The 16670-nt window shown below is 34.5% G+C and overlaps 1 protein-coding gene across 7 annotated transcripts in view; it reads right to left on the reverse strand.

Annotated features, from left to right (window-relative positions):
* The window catches only part of CEP350 (centrosomal protein 350), a 135467-nt gene that overhangs the window by 43980 nt on the left and 74817 nt on the right, over nucleotides 1–16670 (reverse strand). For all 7 annotated transcript variants that reach the window (XM_024758753.1, XM_024758756.1, XM_024758757.1 and 4 more), the window contains 2 exons: nucleotides 15593–15750; nucleotides 7221–7420 (listed from right to left, as the gene is read on the reverse strand). In XM_024758753.1, the coding sequence (XP_024614521.1) occupies nucleotides 7221–7420; nucleotides 15593–15750 (358 nt within the window). The remainder of the gene's footprint in view (nucleotides 1–7220; nucleotides 7421–15592; nucleotides 15751–16670) is intronic.

Genomic DNA, 16670 nt, shown 5'->3' on the forward strand with positions numbered 1-16670 from the left:
CTGTCTCCATGAATTTGTACTCAGGTACCTCATATAAGTGGAATCATACAATATGTGCCCTTTTATGATTGGCTTACTTCACTTAACATGTCTTCAAGGTTCATCCATGTTAGTACATGTTTCAGAATTTCCTTCCTTTTTAAGGCTAAATAATATTCTACTGTATGTATATATCACGTTTTTGTTTATCCATTCATCTGTTCCTAGAAACTTGGGTTTTCATCTTTAGGCTATTGTGAATAATACTGCTATAAACATGGGTGTACAAATATCTCTTTGAGAACTTGTTTTCAATTCTTCTTGATACATACCCAGAAGTGGAAATTCTAAATCATATAGTAATTCTATTCTTAATTTTTTGAGGCACTGCTTTACTATTTCCATAGCAGTTACAACTATTTTACATTCCCACCAGCACTGCACAAGGGTTCCAATTTCTCCAAATCCTCATCAACATTTTTTTCTTCTGTCTTTTTTGATAACAGCCATCCTAAGAGATGTGAGGTAATATTTCACTGTATCCCTGACTTCTGAAGACAGAGTTACATGTCAGTAGGAGTCTAGCAACATCCGTACGCTTTTTAAAAAATATGGACTATAGCAGTCAACCTTCAGCACTTCTTTTAAAATATACCCTATATAATGTGACATAAAACAAAATGGAAGAAACACCAAAACTTTTTAAAATGTATAATCTGCAGGTGTTGTCCAATATGGTAGCCATCAGCCTCATGTTGCTACTTAAATATTAAAATTAAATAAATTCAGTTTCTTAGTTCTACTAGACAAATTTCAAGTGTTTAGTAGCCATTGAAAAAAATCAGGCTTTGGAAAAAAGTCTCGGAGTTCTTTCCTGAACAATATTTTATAATGCTTTATGAAAGAAAGGTATATGGCTTAAATAAACTCCTTAACAATGGACATGTCATGTTTCTTGGAGCCCAAGCTTATTTTTAATCCCTCACTGATATCTGATAAATTTCCTGCCACATGAGTTCTTGTCACCCAAGACAGAACCCAGAAAATGAAATTTCCAGCCTTCCTTGCTGCGCATTGGAACTTAGGCATTGAAATCTGGTGTCTCCAATCTGATGTCCCTGTAGAAGACTTCATTTTAAAATTGAGTATCCTGAAGAAGGTGGCTCCATGTGGACTCTAATTTAGGTGGCTTTTGGTGGTGACAGTGGATTTCTCAGTGGTTGCAAAATTGAGTCTCTGGTGCAGAAGTGGTATGAGTGGGGAAATGATACAAAATAGCAGTTTTCTTTTTTTTTTTTTTGGAGGAAAAAGAAAGGGGGGCTTTATTCTTTGCCAGGCAAAGAGGGAAAACCAAAACAGCAGTTTCCTTCAGGGCTCTGCTGAGTAGCTGCTAGAGCAGTTTTCTCAGCAGGCCAGTTTGTGGTGTGGTTTTAGCACTGCTCCTAGAAGCTGGGTGTGGAGCTGGCTCTCCAGTCATCTCAAAAATTCTATGAGCCACAAAATACACAGCCTTTAGTAAGTTACTTTTCTGCTTCATCTTAGCTTCAGCTATTGCAACAATGTGCCCTGAGGGGTACACTGTCATTTCATTATAATGTATTTTCTTCTTTTTCTTAATTTTTCTTTTATTTATGTCATTTTAGCTCATTAAATACACTATTCCTAAACTATATTTGATGAGATTAAAATTGCCTTCGTTTTATCACATTTACCCAGTAACACTTTCTATGATTACACAGGCCAACAGTTCCTGACAAATGGAGGCTGGAACAACAACTAGTCTTAATTTGCCTTCCAGGCATAGTCAGAAATGTTTTCTACTTCAGTTACAGCCCATGATGAAACCTGAGACACTGAATCTCTTTTCTCAGTCCTTTTAAATTTCCTTTCAAGAAGGAGTAGTCTGCAGCAGAATTTGACGCTAGAGAATGAGGATGTGGAAGTTGACACAGAAGTCAGCCTCTGCTGAATAAACTGAAGAAAAAAGGAACACTACAGATGAACTATATTTATTGCATCATTGGTTTTCTTTATGTACCACTTGGTATGTATAGCTAAATAATATATCACTGAGTTTTGTTTGCTTTGAATTTTCTATAAAAGAAATCAAACTGCTTGCAGTCCTCTGTGATTTTTTTTTTTTTTTTTTTTTGCGGTACGCGGGCGTCTCACTGTTGTGGCCTCTCCCGTTGCGGAGCACAGGCTCCGGACGCGCAGGCTCAGCGGCCATGGCTCACGGGCCCAGCCACTCCGCGGCATGTGGGATCTTCCCGGACCGGGGCACGAACCCGTGTCCCCTGCATTGGCAGGCGGACTCTCAACCACTGCGCCACCAGGGAAGCCCCTCTGTGATTTAAGATTCTTGTATGTTGATTTGTTTAGCTGTAATTTTTTCTTCTTTACTGATCATGATATAATATGCAAATATACCACAATTTATTTATCCATTCTCCTACTGATGTGGGTGGTTTCCTTTTTTCCCTGCTATTTCAAATACTGCTGCTATGAACAATGTCATATATATCTCCTAGTATAAATATGTATACATATCTATATGTATATCTCTCTCTATATATATACTTATATATATATATAAGTACAGATAGATATATTTATATCAATCTATTATCTATCTATATATCTATCTATGTAAAAGTTCTCTACAGCAGGGCTTCCCTGGTGGCACAGTGGTTGGGAGTCCGCCTGCTGATGCAGGGGACACGGGTTCGTGCCCCAGTCCGGGAGGATCCCACATGCCGCAGAGCGGATGGGCCCGTGAGCCATGGCCGCTGAGCCTGCGCTTCCGGAGCCTGTGCTCCGCAACGGGAGAGGCCACAACAGTGAGACGCCCGCGTACCGAAAAAAAAAAAAAAAAGTTCTCTACAGCAGTGGCTTTCAGATTTTTTACCTTAATCATAATATATTTAACCTATGTGTGACATAATGATATTTTCTATTTTATTTCAACTTTAAACAATGCTGACTGCAATCCACTAAATGGATTTCATACATCGCAAATGGGACAACCCACAACTCGAAAAACATTGCTGTAAAACAGCAGTCCTCAAACATTTTGGCCTCAGTGAACACTTTACACTCTGAAAAAGTACTGAAGACCCCCAAAAGCTTTAGTTTATATGGTTATAGATACAGTTATATCTATCAATATTTACAATAGAAATTAAAATGGAAAAAATAAAAATATTTATTTAAAAATAACAGTAAAAAACCTATGTTACAAACGACATTTTCTAAAATTCAAAATAGCTACATTTTTAAAAAAAGTTTAGTTGAAAGGAGAGAAACTATTTTACATTAAATTAAAAACTTTAATGGCTAGCTTAACAGAAGACAGATTCTCATATCTGTTTCTGTATGCAACCTGTGGCTATATGTTGATTTGGCTGAAGTATATGCAGAAAATCTGGCCTCACACAAATGATACATAATTAGAAAAGGGAAGAGTATTTTAACAGTATTTACAGGTAATTGTGGATATCCTTTTTTAATGCCACACCAAAAGTGGACAATTGGTAGTTTCTTAAATGTTAAGCTGTAATGTGGAATCTGAAACCATATCTGTGAACTTTTCATAATCTGTTCCATTAAAATCCATTGGCCTGTCTTGCAATTTATTTATTTTTTTAACATCTTTATTGGAGTATAATTGCTTTACAATGGTGTGTTAGTTTCTGCTTTATAACAAAGTGATCAGATATATATATATATATATATATATATATCTCCCCATATCTCCTCCCTCTTGTGTCTCCCTCCACCCCTATCTTGCACTTTAAATGGATCTTTTATCCATACTTGATTTTCTAATCATCACGGGTCATTTGGAAAATATTGATTCACTGAGTTAGGAAGATCTTTTCAAATATTGGCACATTTTATCACACAATATGAAAAGATGACTTTGATATCATTACTCATACCAGGAAAGTCTTTAAAGTATTGGAAAGCTGTCAAGCTCACAAGAGGGGAAACAGCATTTCTAAAAGCCTTAAATCTTCACTTGAAAGTTTACATTTTATTACCGACAATAAATACTATCAGTTGTTTTTCTTAAAGAGTCAGAGTTGCTTCATTTGTTTCTGAAACATTGTTTGCAAATACTCAAGTCTGAATAACCATATTTTGTTAGTCATTTAAGTAAAAATGGTACTACATGAAAAAATTGCTAGTTTAGCTTGCAAACCAAACAACTGTAGTAAGTGCTTTTCTTCAGGATAACCATTATGCTTTGGCAAACACAAGTGCTTTATGAATATTTCCTATTCATCACATAGAATATTAAAAAGATATGTACTCAAAATTGAGATTCAATAAATTAATATTTAAATTATCTGAATATTTAAATAAAAATTACATAAAATGTAAGAATGGCATGTTTTTATGGTGAATACAGGGTGGTGAAGAATTCAATGACTATTATATGATTTGGTGCCACTGCCTTGATTCATATTAAGGCATCAGCAATTTTACCCACCATTATTTTTATACTACCAGTGTAATGCTGACACAGTGAAAAAGGCAAATATGTCAGTATTATTCAGACCTTCTGAAAGGATCTCAGAGACCATGGACCATACTTTAAGAACCATTGCTCTAGGATTTATACTTGGCAATGGAATTGCTGAACTGTAGGACATGTGTACCTGGCTTTATTATTTTTATCATTTTATTGATTATTTTTAATGCCTCGCCTTTCAACCTGTTTTTCAAACTAGGTTTAACAATTAACACTCACACCAGCAGTTCTTTGTTCTACCTACATACCAACAGGTTTGATGGATTTTTTTAAATGGGGTGAATGATGGCTCCCCAAAAGATGTGTCCATGTCTCAACCCCCAAAACCTGTGAATATAATCTTATTTGGAAAAAAGGACTGCGGATGTAATTAAGTTAAGGATCTCATGATGAGATCATCCTGGATTATCCGGGTAGGCCCTAAATTCAATGACAGGTTTCCTTGTGAGACAAAAGAGAAGGACAGACATGTAAGAGAAGACTGTGTGAGACTTAGTTAAGCAGACACGAGGAATGCCTATAGCATACCACCAGAAGCTGGAAGAAGGAAGGAAAGAACTGTCTTCCTGACCCTTCAGAGGGAGCACACAGTCCTGCCAAAGCCTTGATTTTGTACTTCTGGCCTCCAGAAGTGAGAGAATAAAAAAAAGTTTTAAGCCACCAAATTTGTGGTAATTTGTTATGGCAGCCCTAGGAAATGAACAGAGGCATGCCATGGTATGTCTTTATGGTGTTTACGCTCTGATTACTAATGAAGTTGAACACTTTTTCATATGTTTACTGACTGGAGTTTCTTATTTGTGAACCATTTGCTCTTTTGCCTGTTTTTTTTTAATGTGGTTGTCATTTTATTATTGATTCATAGCAGTTGCTTACATATTCTTATACTATTCCTTTGTCAGTCATATGTATTGCAAATATTTTGTTTTACTTTATTTATATGTATTAATGAACAGAAATTCTTAATTTATTAAAGTGAAATTTATCAATCTTTCCCTTTATGATTTTTGTCTTGCATAACGTTAAAGAAATCTTTCCCTCCCCCGATGTCATAAAGATATTCTCTTATATTGTCTCTAAAAGTTTTATAGTTTAAATTTCACATTTACACCTTTCTCCCTCCTTGAGATCGATCTTTTTATACTGTCATGTAGGGACCCAACTTTATTTTTACCTCACACAAAATTTATTGGAGAGTCCCTCCTTTATTCACTAGTCTCCTAAGTTACCTGTGTCAGAAGTCAACTTTCCATATATGCACAGGTCTTTTTTGAGCTATTTGTTTCATAATCTATTTGTATCTGATAACAAATATCATATTGTCTTAATTATTATACTCTTAGAGGTGTTGAAACTGGTAAGTTCCTGCATTTTGTGGTTCTTCTTTAGGAATGTCTCTGCTTTTTGGTCCTTTGCTCTTTCATATAAATTTTATTTTAATTTATTTTAATAAATTTACTTATTTATTTACTTTTGGCTGTATTGAGTCTTCGTTTCTGCGCACGGGCTTTCTCTAGTTGCAGTGAGTGGGTGCCACTCTCGGGTGCGGTGCGTGGGCTTCAGGAGTTGTGGCTCATGGGCTTAGCTGCTGCAGGCATGTGGGATCTTCCCAGACCAGGGCTCGAACCCGTGTTCCTTACACTGGCAGGCGGATTCTTAACCACTGTACCACCAGGGAAGCCCTCATATAAATTTTAAAATGAGCTTGTCAAACCCTACAAAGAAATCTTGCCAGGTTTCTGATTTAAATTGTCTTGAACCTACCAATAAGTTCAGAGAGAATTAACATCTTTATGACACTGAAGCTATCTGTGAATATGGTAAAGTTCTATTTATTTTGGTCTTCTCTAATAAAATTAGTCTCCTAATAAAAAATTTGGTCTCCTAATAAAATTATAAATTTTTCTCAGTAAAGATCTTCAATACTTGTTAAATATATAAATGGCATCTTGTAATAATTAGATTTTTCTAACCAATTTCTGCTTATCTACAGACATGCAATTGAGTTTTGTTTATGGATTTTATATCCACAACCTTGCTAAACTCACTAATTCTAATAACTGACATGTAAATGCTGGATTTTCTATGTGCATAGCCTTCTCATCTGCTCTTCTCAATAACATAATGAGTTTTGCTTCTTCCTTTCACTCCGTAAGTGAAAATAAGCATCTTTTTGTCTGATTTCCAAATTCAAAGGGAAAACTAACTGGGGAAAACTTTCTATGTTTTATTATTAAGTATGAAGTCTGCTGCAGGTTTGGTTTTTTGTTTTCATTAATAGATATCCTATACTGGGTAAAGAAAGTCCCCTTCTATTGCTAATTTGATCTGAGATTTATTTGTTTTATTCCAAAGGCTTTTTTGGATTTTATCAAATGATTTTTCTGAATCCATTGAGATATCATGTAATTTTTCTCCTTTAATCTGTTTAAACAGTAATTTACCACATTATCAATTTTTAGTAGGTGTTAAACCCCACGTGGTCAACCCATTTCCATTTCATAGAATTTACCCATTTCTTCTAAGTTTTCAAGTATATTAGCATAAAGGTATTCACAGTATTCTCTTATCTTTTCAATATCTGTAGCATTCATAGTTGTATCACCTTCTTCACCCATAATCATTCACCATTTTTAAAAATAAGTAAATCTTTCAGTTACATTAGGCTTTTAGTATGTAGTCTGAATAGTTAAGTCTTTATTACCTTTCTGTTCTGCTCTCTGGTCCTCCAGTTCTTTCTTAGGAGTTTTAGGTTTTATCAATTCTTTGTCCCAGGCAGCCAAAGCTTGTTTTTCCATTTGACGAATTTCTGCTTCCTCTGCATCTAAACGTCTCTTCCACTCTAGTAGCTCCTCCGCATGTTGGCGCCGTTGCATTAGTTTTTGCTCTCGCTTTGTCAGAAACCTATGGTTACACCATGAAAAACAGTGAGAGAACAAATCTATAGGCAGAAATCACTTTGAGAGCTTTATTACTCATTACGTTATCAAAAAGTTGTATAAAACAGGACATTCATAGTATTCCTCTGAAAAAAGTTTGAGATAATAGGAGCTTTGGTAAGTGATCGCATTCAGCAAGTAGGAGAATTTATTTATTTTACTTGTAATTAATTATTTGGAAATTTAGCAAAGGAAAAACTGTGGGGTAATTTCAGGAAAAAAAAATCTTCAGAATATTTGGCTAACCATGACTGATAGTACTTAATGTATTCATTCTTCATAGGTGATTCTTTTTCATAACAGAAGATACAAGGAATTTATTCTGAAGGCTAAGACCAGAAAACACACAAACTCAAAACAACGAAGACCAAAACAACAACAACAAAAAAAACCCCCAAAATCCCAAACAAGCAAGCAAACAAAAAAACCTGTTCATGTCCCTTTTTGATTTTTATATTCAAATTAAGTCTGGTTTTGCTTCAGGTATAGTAAGTTTGGTTCCCATTACCTGGTGACAGTCTATCTGTTTTTCATGGAGAGAACACTGAGAACCACAGTCAGATGCCTTATGCATAAAACATGACTATTTATTTACTTGAGTAAAAGGATGCACCAAATGCCTCAAACTTCTCAATTTAACCCAATCTCTGGAATTAAATAGCCTAGTATATCTTAGCTCCAAAGGGTTAGGGGACATAACTGATTTAGGAAGTTATTTGAGTAGTTAAAAAGCTACTATTTGTTCTCCTCAAATGTAGACGCCACAGCTAAATGAAAGGTGGGCTGCTCATATTGTAAGTGTTAGATCTGTAGTGGTAGCTAATCAACAAAAATACATTCACATATCCAACAAACACTTAATAAAAAGCACAAGAACTATCACTCCACTTCTTAAACAATCAGCATGTCAAATTAATGTGGAAACAAAAAGGTAAAATCTATGGGACATTTGACAAGAGGCCCCTAGGCTGTTAGAAAAAAAAAAGAAAGAAAAAAAAAGCAATAAAAACAAACAAAAAGAAAAGAGCATGCTCTATCAAAGAGTGCACTGAAAAAGGTGCAAAGTTACCTGACCAACTGGTTGTAGATATACAGCTGGAATTTGGGATGAAGGTTGGGAAAACAGACACTGAGAGAGGCCCAGTGATGAGACGTAAAGACAGAGAAGAAGTAGTGAACAGGAGAGCAGTGTCTACAAAATAAGGAGGAAGATTTTAAAACCAAGAGATCAAGAGGCAGAAAGAATGAAAAAGGGAAAGCATAAGAGCTGAGTGCAGAACTTTTTAATATGCTTCCTGAATAACATTATAAGCTACTCAGTTAAAGCAAGTGTTATACTTTGTGTGACATATAAAACATATACTTTTATAGATCTTACCAAAGATTTCTGAATATACGTGCCTTTCTTCTCAGCTCCTGCTTAACCATCACGTATACTTTCAGGTAAATTTATTTGTTTGTGAGTAAAGTCATGAGAAGTAGAGTGTGAAGCTAAATAAGTTTTCTCATAAGCTTTAACACAGAGTACAACAATTATGGGCATGAACCTAGCATATCAGCAATTGTATATACATATGTAATTCTGAACGAGTAGTTTTTATATCTGTACCTTGTCATGTATTTTAAGCTTGAATTTAAATTTAAAAAGCAGTACATTTGCCTTACTTAACCTTACCATTATAATCTAAGCTTGAATATAGTTATATAGTTTAAAAAGTCGATTTATAGTAAAAATACCTTGTTCACATCTACAACATAAAACTTACTGTCAACAGGACCTACTGGAGGTATCTTGCTTTATATTTAACAAAGGCCCACTTAAATAATAATACTGAAATACAATACCCATTCTATAAAAAACCAGGATGCATAATTAAGAATAAACTAAGCTAGTTCCAATAAATACTACCAGTAGTAAAAAAAAAAAAAAATCATGCTGTGGACAATTCAATCAATCATAAGGTTAAAAGTAAGAAGAAATTCCATATGTTAGACTTATAAAAGTAAGAAAAAACCAACTGTTTCTCTCTTTTTTTAATAGTAAATAGACCATTGTATATATGAAAGGATAAATAAGTCTAATAAAAGGTTTGGAAAGGTTAATTCTCTTTGACAGAGCATGCTCCTGTTCACATGCACACAACAATAACCTGTAGATCAAGGCAACATTTATTGCCTTGGAAGGGCAAGGAATAATACCAGTAAGTCAAAGAAGTGAGAAAATCTAGGTATGAATCCAGTCATTCATTTGAATTTTAAAAAGTATGTAGAATCTTGACTACATGTATATCTTTAGATAACAGATGATTTCAGCATCTGTTTCTCCACATACAACTTAATATTTCACCTTCCCTCTGTTCAGTTACATACTCGCTCTATCTCTTTCTTTCCCTCTCTCCCTCCCTCCCTCCCTCTCTCTCTCTCTCTCTCTCTCTCTCTCTCTCTCTCTATCATATCTGGATTGCCTTGATTTTCTGCACTGAAGTTTTTGTGCAATTTTGCCAAGTTTCAATAAGACACTTCAATCTTCCTTGCCATTCTTTATGAATGTATAATAAACTTATTTTGATGCCAATTATGCAAAAACAAATGTACTTGGAAAAGGTCCAAAAAAATCTATTCATAACATTCAAATATCACCCACCCTCTCAAGTATATAACTGCTAAATGCATGCATGACCTAGTACAAAAAGTAGAACATTGGAAGATGTGAAATAAACTGTAAAAAAATATATATTAAATTTTTTTGTCTAACCCAATATAGAGGATAATAATTTTCTCTATTAGAACAAATACTAATTATTTACTTTTCATTTACAAAGATTAAGCATATTCAAAAGCTCTAGGTTAGAAATGAACAACAAAAGAAATGGCTAAAAAAAAAAAAAAAAAAAAAAATGAGAAAATGGTTTAAGAGATAGTGTAAGAAAAGTTTAACTTAAAGTTGGAACTTCATCCCAGAAACACACGTTCCTTATTTAATATACATACATTCTAGAATTCAAGTGTCTCTTAAAAGTTGTATAAAATTGAGATAAAAGAAGCAGTAGCACTTCACACTAGAGTTAACAATCCTTCAAGATGCTGCACAAGTAAGAAATAAACAAAATTTGTGAATGATGGAAACATAAATGATTATTAATAGAAAATGCTACTAATACACTTTATGGCTATTATCAAGGCATTCCCCAACAAGGCCTCTGACAGTTACAGAACACTGGACTAGGATGAGACATATGATAGATTTAATCTAGTATGGAAATAATTATGTTCCTATAATGTTTAAGCTTTAGAAATTCAAAAGTAAGTAATACACTTTTAAAGTCAAAATTTTACACTCTAAACTTTAGCTATGCAGCTATTCAACCATAGTAATCAGGCACTGAGCACCTTGCCAGTTTCAACAAATACTATTTTGAAGGGTCAATTTCTACTGAGATACCTTTAAGTCATCAATGCAGTTATATAAAAAAACTACAAGGTTGGAAGCAGATGTGCTAACTCAGTTTTCACTTTAGCTGGCTGAAGTCCAGAGAGTAGGGTTCTAGTTCTTCTAGCTCTGCCATTATGCTACCTGACCTGGGACAAGGCACTTAATCTCTGCAGGCCTCAATTTCTTCCTGTAGAACCAAGGGACTATACTAGATGACCTCCCTAAGGACCGACTAGTTCCAACATTTTATGATTCCTTCTTCATTTAAGTACTTCCTCACACTTTTTAAGCAAAATTATGATCTAAATTTTAAATAGAACTTCCAGTTCTAAAATCATTTGATTATGAAAGATGTTAAACAAAATAAAAACTTAATACCTTAAATTATTTTAAAATTCTTTCTGGATCTAAACAATTCTTTAACTCTATACTGTCACAAGTAAAAATGAAAACTAGTGCTTTTAATTATAAAATGGATCAATTCTTTTAAGTACTTAAGCATTTTTAATGATATTCAAAAAGGAAGATAAATGAGCATATGGATAGTACTGACCTAAAAGAAAATACAGTCTATTTTTCCTACAGCAAAATCTATTAAATTGTTTAATAATCTGCATATACTTAAATAAATTAAATAATACAGGTACATCATCCCTAATCTAGGAAGGAAAAAAAAAAGCACACTATCAGACTATCAGGATTTATTCATCCACTACACTTAGTCTAGAACCTTCTCTAAGAAAACTATATTTCTAATTTAAGGCAATGATATTTAATACATTGTTTAAAATTTTAATAAAAATGTCTTCTTTAATGGAATAGCAAAAGTCTTCACTTGCAAATGCAAAGTATTTAACTCTGAACACTCATCAAGAAAATTTCCTTGATATATATACTCTTTTCAGTAAAAATTTCTTCCTCTTCTGAGCTTCCTTAGCAATAGATTTTTATATACTTCACTAAAGGAACCTGATATTTCTTCTTTTTTCCACCTATACTATAAGCTTTTCAAGGGCAGGGTTTATGTTTGATTCATCTTCTTATCCCTCAGAACCTACTATATTCACACATTTCCCAAAAAATAATTGCTGAGGGAATAAGTATATAATTAATAAATAATACAGAAGAACAAGTTGTTATTAACAAATGAAAGAAAAAAACGCACTGTATCCTATTTTAACACTTAAAGAAGAAGATAAACACCATTCCTTCAGTGTTTCATTTCCTCAGTAAATAATTTTCCTAAAACAGAATTGGCAAATTAACAGGAAGAGTCAACTGTATGTTTTTTTCCCCTGAATATCTGTTTCACAGCTTTATACTGTAAATAATGCCCCTCACAGTAGTAAACAAAACTCAGATTTCATTTACCAATAATTATCAAAAAACTGAGGGGCTTCCCTGGTGGCGCAGTGGTTGAGAGTCCGCCTGCTGATGCAGGGGACACGGGTTCATGACCCGGTCTGGGAAGATCCCACATGCCTCGGAGCGGCTGGGCCCGTGAGCCATGGCCGCTGAGCCTGTGCGTCTGGAGCCTGTGCTCCGCAACGGGAGAGGCCACAACAGTGAGAGGCCCGCGTACAGCAAAAAAAAAAAAAAAAACTGAGGGCTAGTCAGTCTGTGGCTTTTGCAAACATATTTTCATTATTACTAACCTCTTTCATAGTTTAAATTTCTTTTGCTCTTAACTATAGAAATGGAAATTATTTCTAAAACGTCAACTCAGTACACAAGTCAAGAAAAGCCATAGAGGGGCTTCCCTGGTGGCGCAGTGGTTAAGGATCTGCCTGCCAATGCAGGGGACACGGGTTCGAGCCCTGGTCCGGGAAGATCCCACATGCCGCGGAGCAACTAAGCCCGTGTGCCACAACTTCTGAGCCTGCGCTCTAGAGCCTGCGAGACACAACTACTGAAGCCCACACACCTAGAGCCTGTCCGCCGCAACAAGAGAAGCCTCTGCAACGAGAAGCCCGTGCACTGCAACGAAGAGTAGCTCCCGCTGGTCGCAACTAGAGAAAGCCCGCGCACAGCAACAAAGACCCAACTCAGCCAAAAATAAATAAATAAATAAATTTATTTTAAAAAAGAGAAAAGCCATAGATTAGAAATACGAACTTTAACAAAGGCATTGTTGTCTCAGTGAAACATTAAAGAAGGAAATCTTTCACTGGAGCCAAGAATAGTTTGACCACTTCAGAAAAATATTTATCACAGAATCAGAGTTCAGAGAGTTAACAATAAGCAGTAATATATATGAAAAAGTTCCTCCCAAAGTTAGCTAAACTTATTGAGAAGGGTGACTATTTTCAGACAAGTGTTTTATATTAGTAAAATAGTAATCTCTTAGAAGATGGCCTTTTCTAATCTACAAAACAAATAATAGTGCCTAGTAGCAAAGGCTCAAATAATTTTATTAGTTATCTACTGTAGCAAATGACTACAAAATTAACTCACTCTATTGAGCTGACATTCCAACATTGTTGAAAGAGAAGTAACTCTGAAGCTTTGGTAACCTGAATGGTATTCAAAAATTAGTTTTCACATTACAGTGGATCCCTGAACAGTGAGTGGGTTTGAAACGCATAGGTCCACTTACATGTGAATATTTTTCAGTAGCAAATACTGCAGTACTGCATGATCTGTGGTTGGCCGAATTCGCAGATATAGAACTACAGATACAGAAGAACCACATATATAGAGGAACTACGATTATGGAGAGCCAACTACGCAAGTTTTAGGCAGATTTTCATCTATGCGGAAGGGCAGCATTGCTAACACAACCCCCACGCTGTTCAAGGAACAACTGTGCTTTGTTCTGGAGATCAAAAAAAATTAACAGTAATCTCCGTTTTTAATGCACTGCTAATTTTGGAAAATACTCCACTTCATCCTCAAATTTCAGCATCATCTTCCAAACATTAAAACTAATTTCTCTGCAACTACTGTCCTTACCCCAGCCCTACCACAAACACAACTGCATTGCTTCAAACAACAAATCAGTAAGTCACTGAATGCTTCAAGGCCTTTTCTCAAAAGTTTACTGCAGTAGTTGACAAAGGAATGTGGAGCAATGATAAAAAAAATTCTAGGTCTTTAGTATTTTGGGCTCTGAGAAAATAAATAACAAAACTTAGAACAAAGTCAATAAATTCAACCTTTAACTTGTTATTTAGGGTTTTTAAAGTTTTAACCAAATCTCAAATAAACACCGTATAAATGACTAATCTCACAAACAGAATAGGATTAGCAGTTCGTTCCATGGATGTGATTAAAATTATTAGAATATTATTCATAGAGACCAGCAATGAAGATTTTACTGGTATAGACAAGCAAGGAATCGATGAAGAAATTTCCCTTGAAGCTGTCCTTCCTCCAACATTTATGATCCAAAGGCATTTAGAGGCAGATATAAAATGCCAAATCAGTTATAAAAATTTATGAGATAGATTATTCTGAATTCAAAGATCCCTGGAGCAATCCAGTATGTCCCACACAGGCTACTGGAAATTTTTATCAGGAAGTAAAAAAGAATTCCTATTTGAATAGTCTTAATTGGTCTATCCCATGGAAATCATACAAAAGGTACACTTACACATTTGTAACTATTCAGTTTTCACCCCCTTATATTTTTTATTTTAAAAATTTCTATTTATTATTTAAACTTATCTTCATAATCAATTTAGGTATTTTTAAGTTATCAAAGGCCAATTTTAAGTTACTGAAGTGCAATTTCAATTAAGCAATGAAGTGCCAGTGTACAACACTGTACCTATAAAAAGTAAGGTTTGACTTACAACTGCTTGACTGTTCAGAAAATAACTAAATCATAGGTTGATGTCACATATAAACATAGAGTATTATTAAATTTGGTGATGGGCAGTATACTGCCAAAGGATATCAAGATACAACTTAAGTTTAATCTGTGGTTCAAATTGCTAACTTAAAATAAAAGAGCAGTCAACAAAAATTTTAATGGACCTCTCCTTCTCTATTTAAAAAAGGTAGAAAATAGTCCACAAGCAGCTACTTTATAAGCGTATTTAATCAAATGTACACGCAAAGGAGTAAACTCTCATGTAAATGTCACTTGGTACGGTCAAAGCTGACACATAATTGAGCAATATCTAAGTAAGAGTAGCTTTCTTTTAAAAAGTCTTCAAAAAATAATGCTTAGAAATGTTTTAGAAGAATGGTAGACTGCCAAATCATTCAACATCCCAGGAGAATTTCAGACTTTCTGGTTGTAATTGAGCAATTCAGACCCACTCACAAGTTTAAAATTTCACTCTTCTACTTGAGTAAGCCTTACAGTTGTCAGAGTCACAGGATGAGATCTCAAGATATACCATTAAATTGCTCCCTCAAGTCAGTGGACATGTCCTCAGATTTCAGAAAAGGTAAAAATTTCACACTTACTCATAACTTTTAATAAAAGAAAGGAGAAAACGTTGTCATGGGTATATGTGCAAATACTACTTTGGTTTTTAAAATAAGAAACCTGTCTATTTAAGATCAAGAAAATTTGTTTTATAAATAAGGTCTACAGTTAACTGACTTCTAGGATGACTTAATAACTCTGCTAAAATGCAACTGAATCCATAAAATATTATGTTCTATCAATCTAATCTAATGAAATACATTAAAAATATTATTTGTTGCTACTACTTTCAGTGTAATTAGGAGTTTTTTTTTTAAATGAATTACTTTTCATCCATGCGGCTTCTCATTTTCTTCAGTTTCTGCATAATGCTGCTAGTTTCACTGCTGGAGATTGAAATGGGGGAAGGACTGCGGGTCTCCAGGTCAGTTGGAGCAGGACTGGTTGCCTTATTATCCTTTGTATCATCATCACTATGAGAGTCCTGCAAACAACAGCGGGTAGTAAAGTATTATAATTATACTGGAATTTAAGATCTCAAACTGATTTAAACACTGTCATTTCAAAATTAATTTATCTTCAAAACAGTATTTGTAAAATAGCTGAAATTAAGGTATTACTTAAAGGACAAAATTATATCACACAAGTAAAATGTATATACATGTACTTATATAGTCCCTAGATTTGTTGCTTAGGAGCAACAAAACCTGAATAGCAATGAGCTATTCATTGCTAAGCAATGCTTAGCACCAGATCTTGATTTCTAAATAACTATCCTCTTTGGAGAAACAGCTGATTCCAAGGCTGAGGCAGGGAAAGTAAAAGATGACCCTGAAACATCTTGTTCCAGAAAACATGAAAGTGCTCAAAGACTGATGGGTACATGTCAAAAGGACACAGAAACCTGCTTGAAGAGGCTCCTAATGGCCCAACTTGAGAAAAAGTGAGCATCAAAACAAATGATGATAGTAACAGATTATAATGCTGAGTAAAACACAAATCCGTGAGTCCATACTGATATAAATAAAAGAATAAATTTAACTTTGATGAAGAACAGCAATGTATGTAGCTTCAAAATACCTTCATGCAATGCACTTATTAATTACAAAGAGAAAGAGAGTAACTATACAGTGAAGTATGGTAGATGCCACCTTAATCAAGTGTTCGAGTTAACATCATCAGTAATGAGATAAATCAAAATCAGGTGCCACCTGATTGAATGCAGAGAACAACACAGCATCACTTCCGTGATATTCCTGCCAAAGATGCACAACCTGAATCTAATTATGAGGAAAGATCAGACAAACCCAACTTGAGGACCATTCTACAAAATATCTGGCATGTAATCTTCCAAAGTGTGAAGGTAATGAGAGTCAAGAACTTTTCCAGACTGAAAGAGATTAA

Source organism: Neophocaena asiaeorientalis, unplaced genomic scaffold (assembly GCF_003031525.2).
Source record: "Neophocaena asiaeorientalis asiaeorientalis breed wild unplaced genomic scaffold, Neophocaena_asiaeorientalis_V1.1 scaffold182, whole genome shotgun sequence".
In the NCBI taxonomy this organism is placed as follows: Eukaryota; Metazoa; Chordata; class Mammalia; order Artiodactyla; family Phocoenidae; genus Neophocaena; species Neophocaena asiaeorientalis.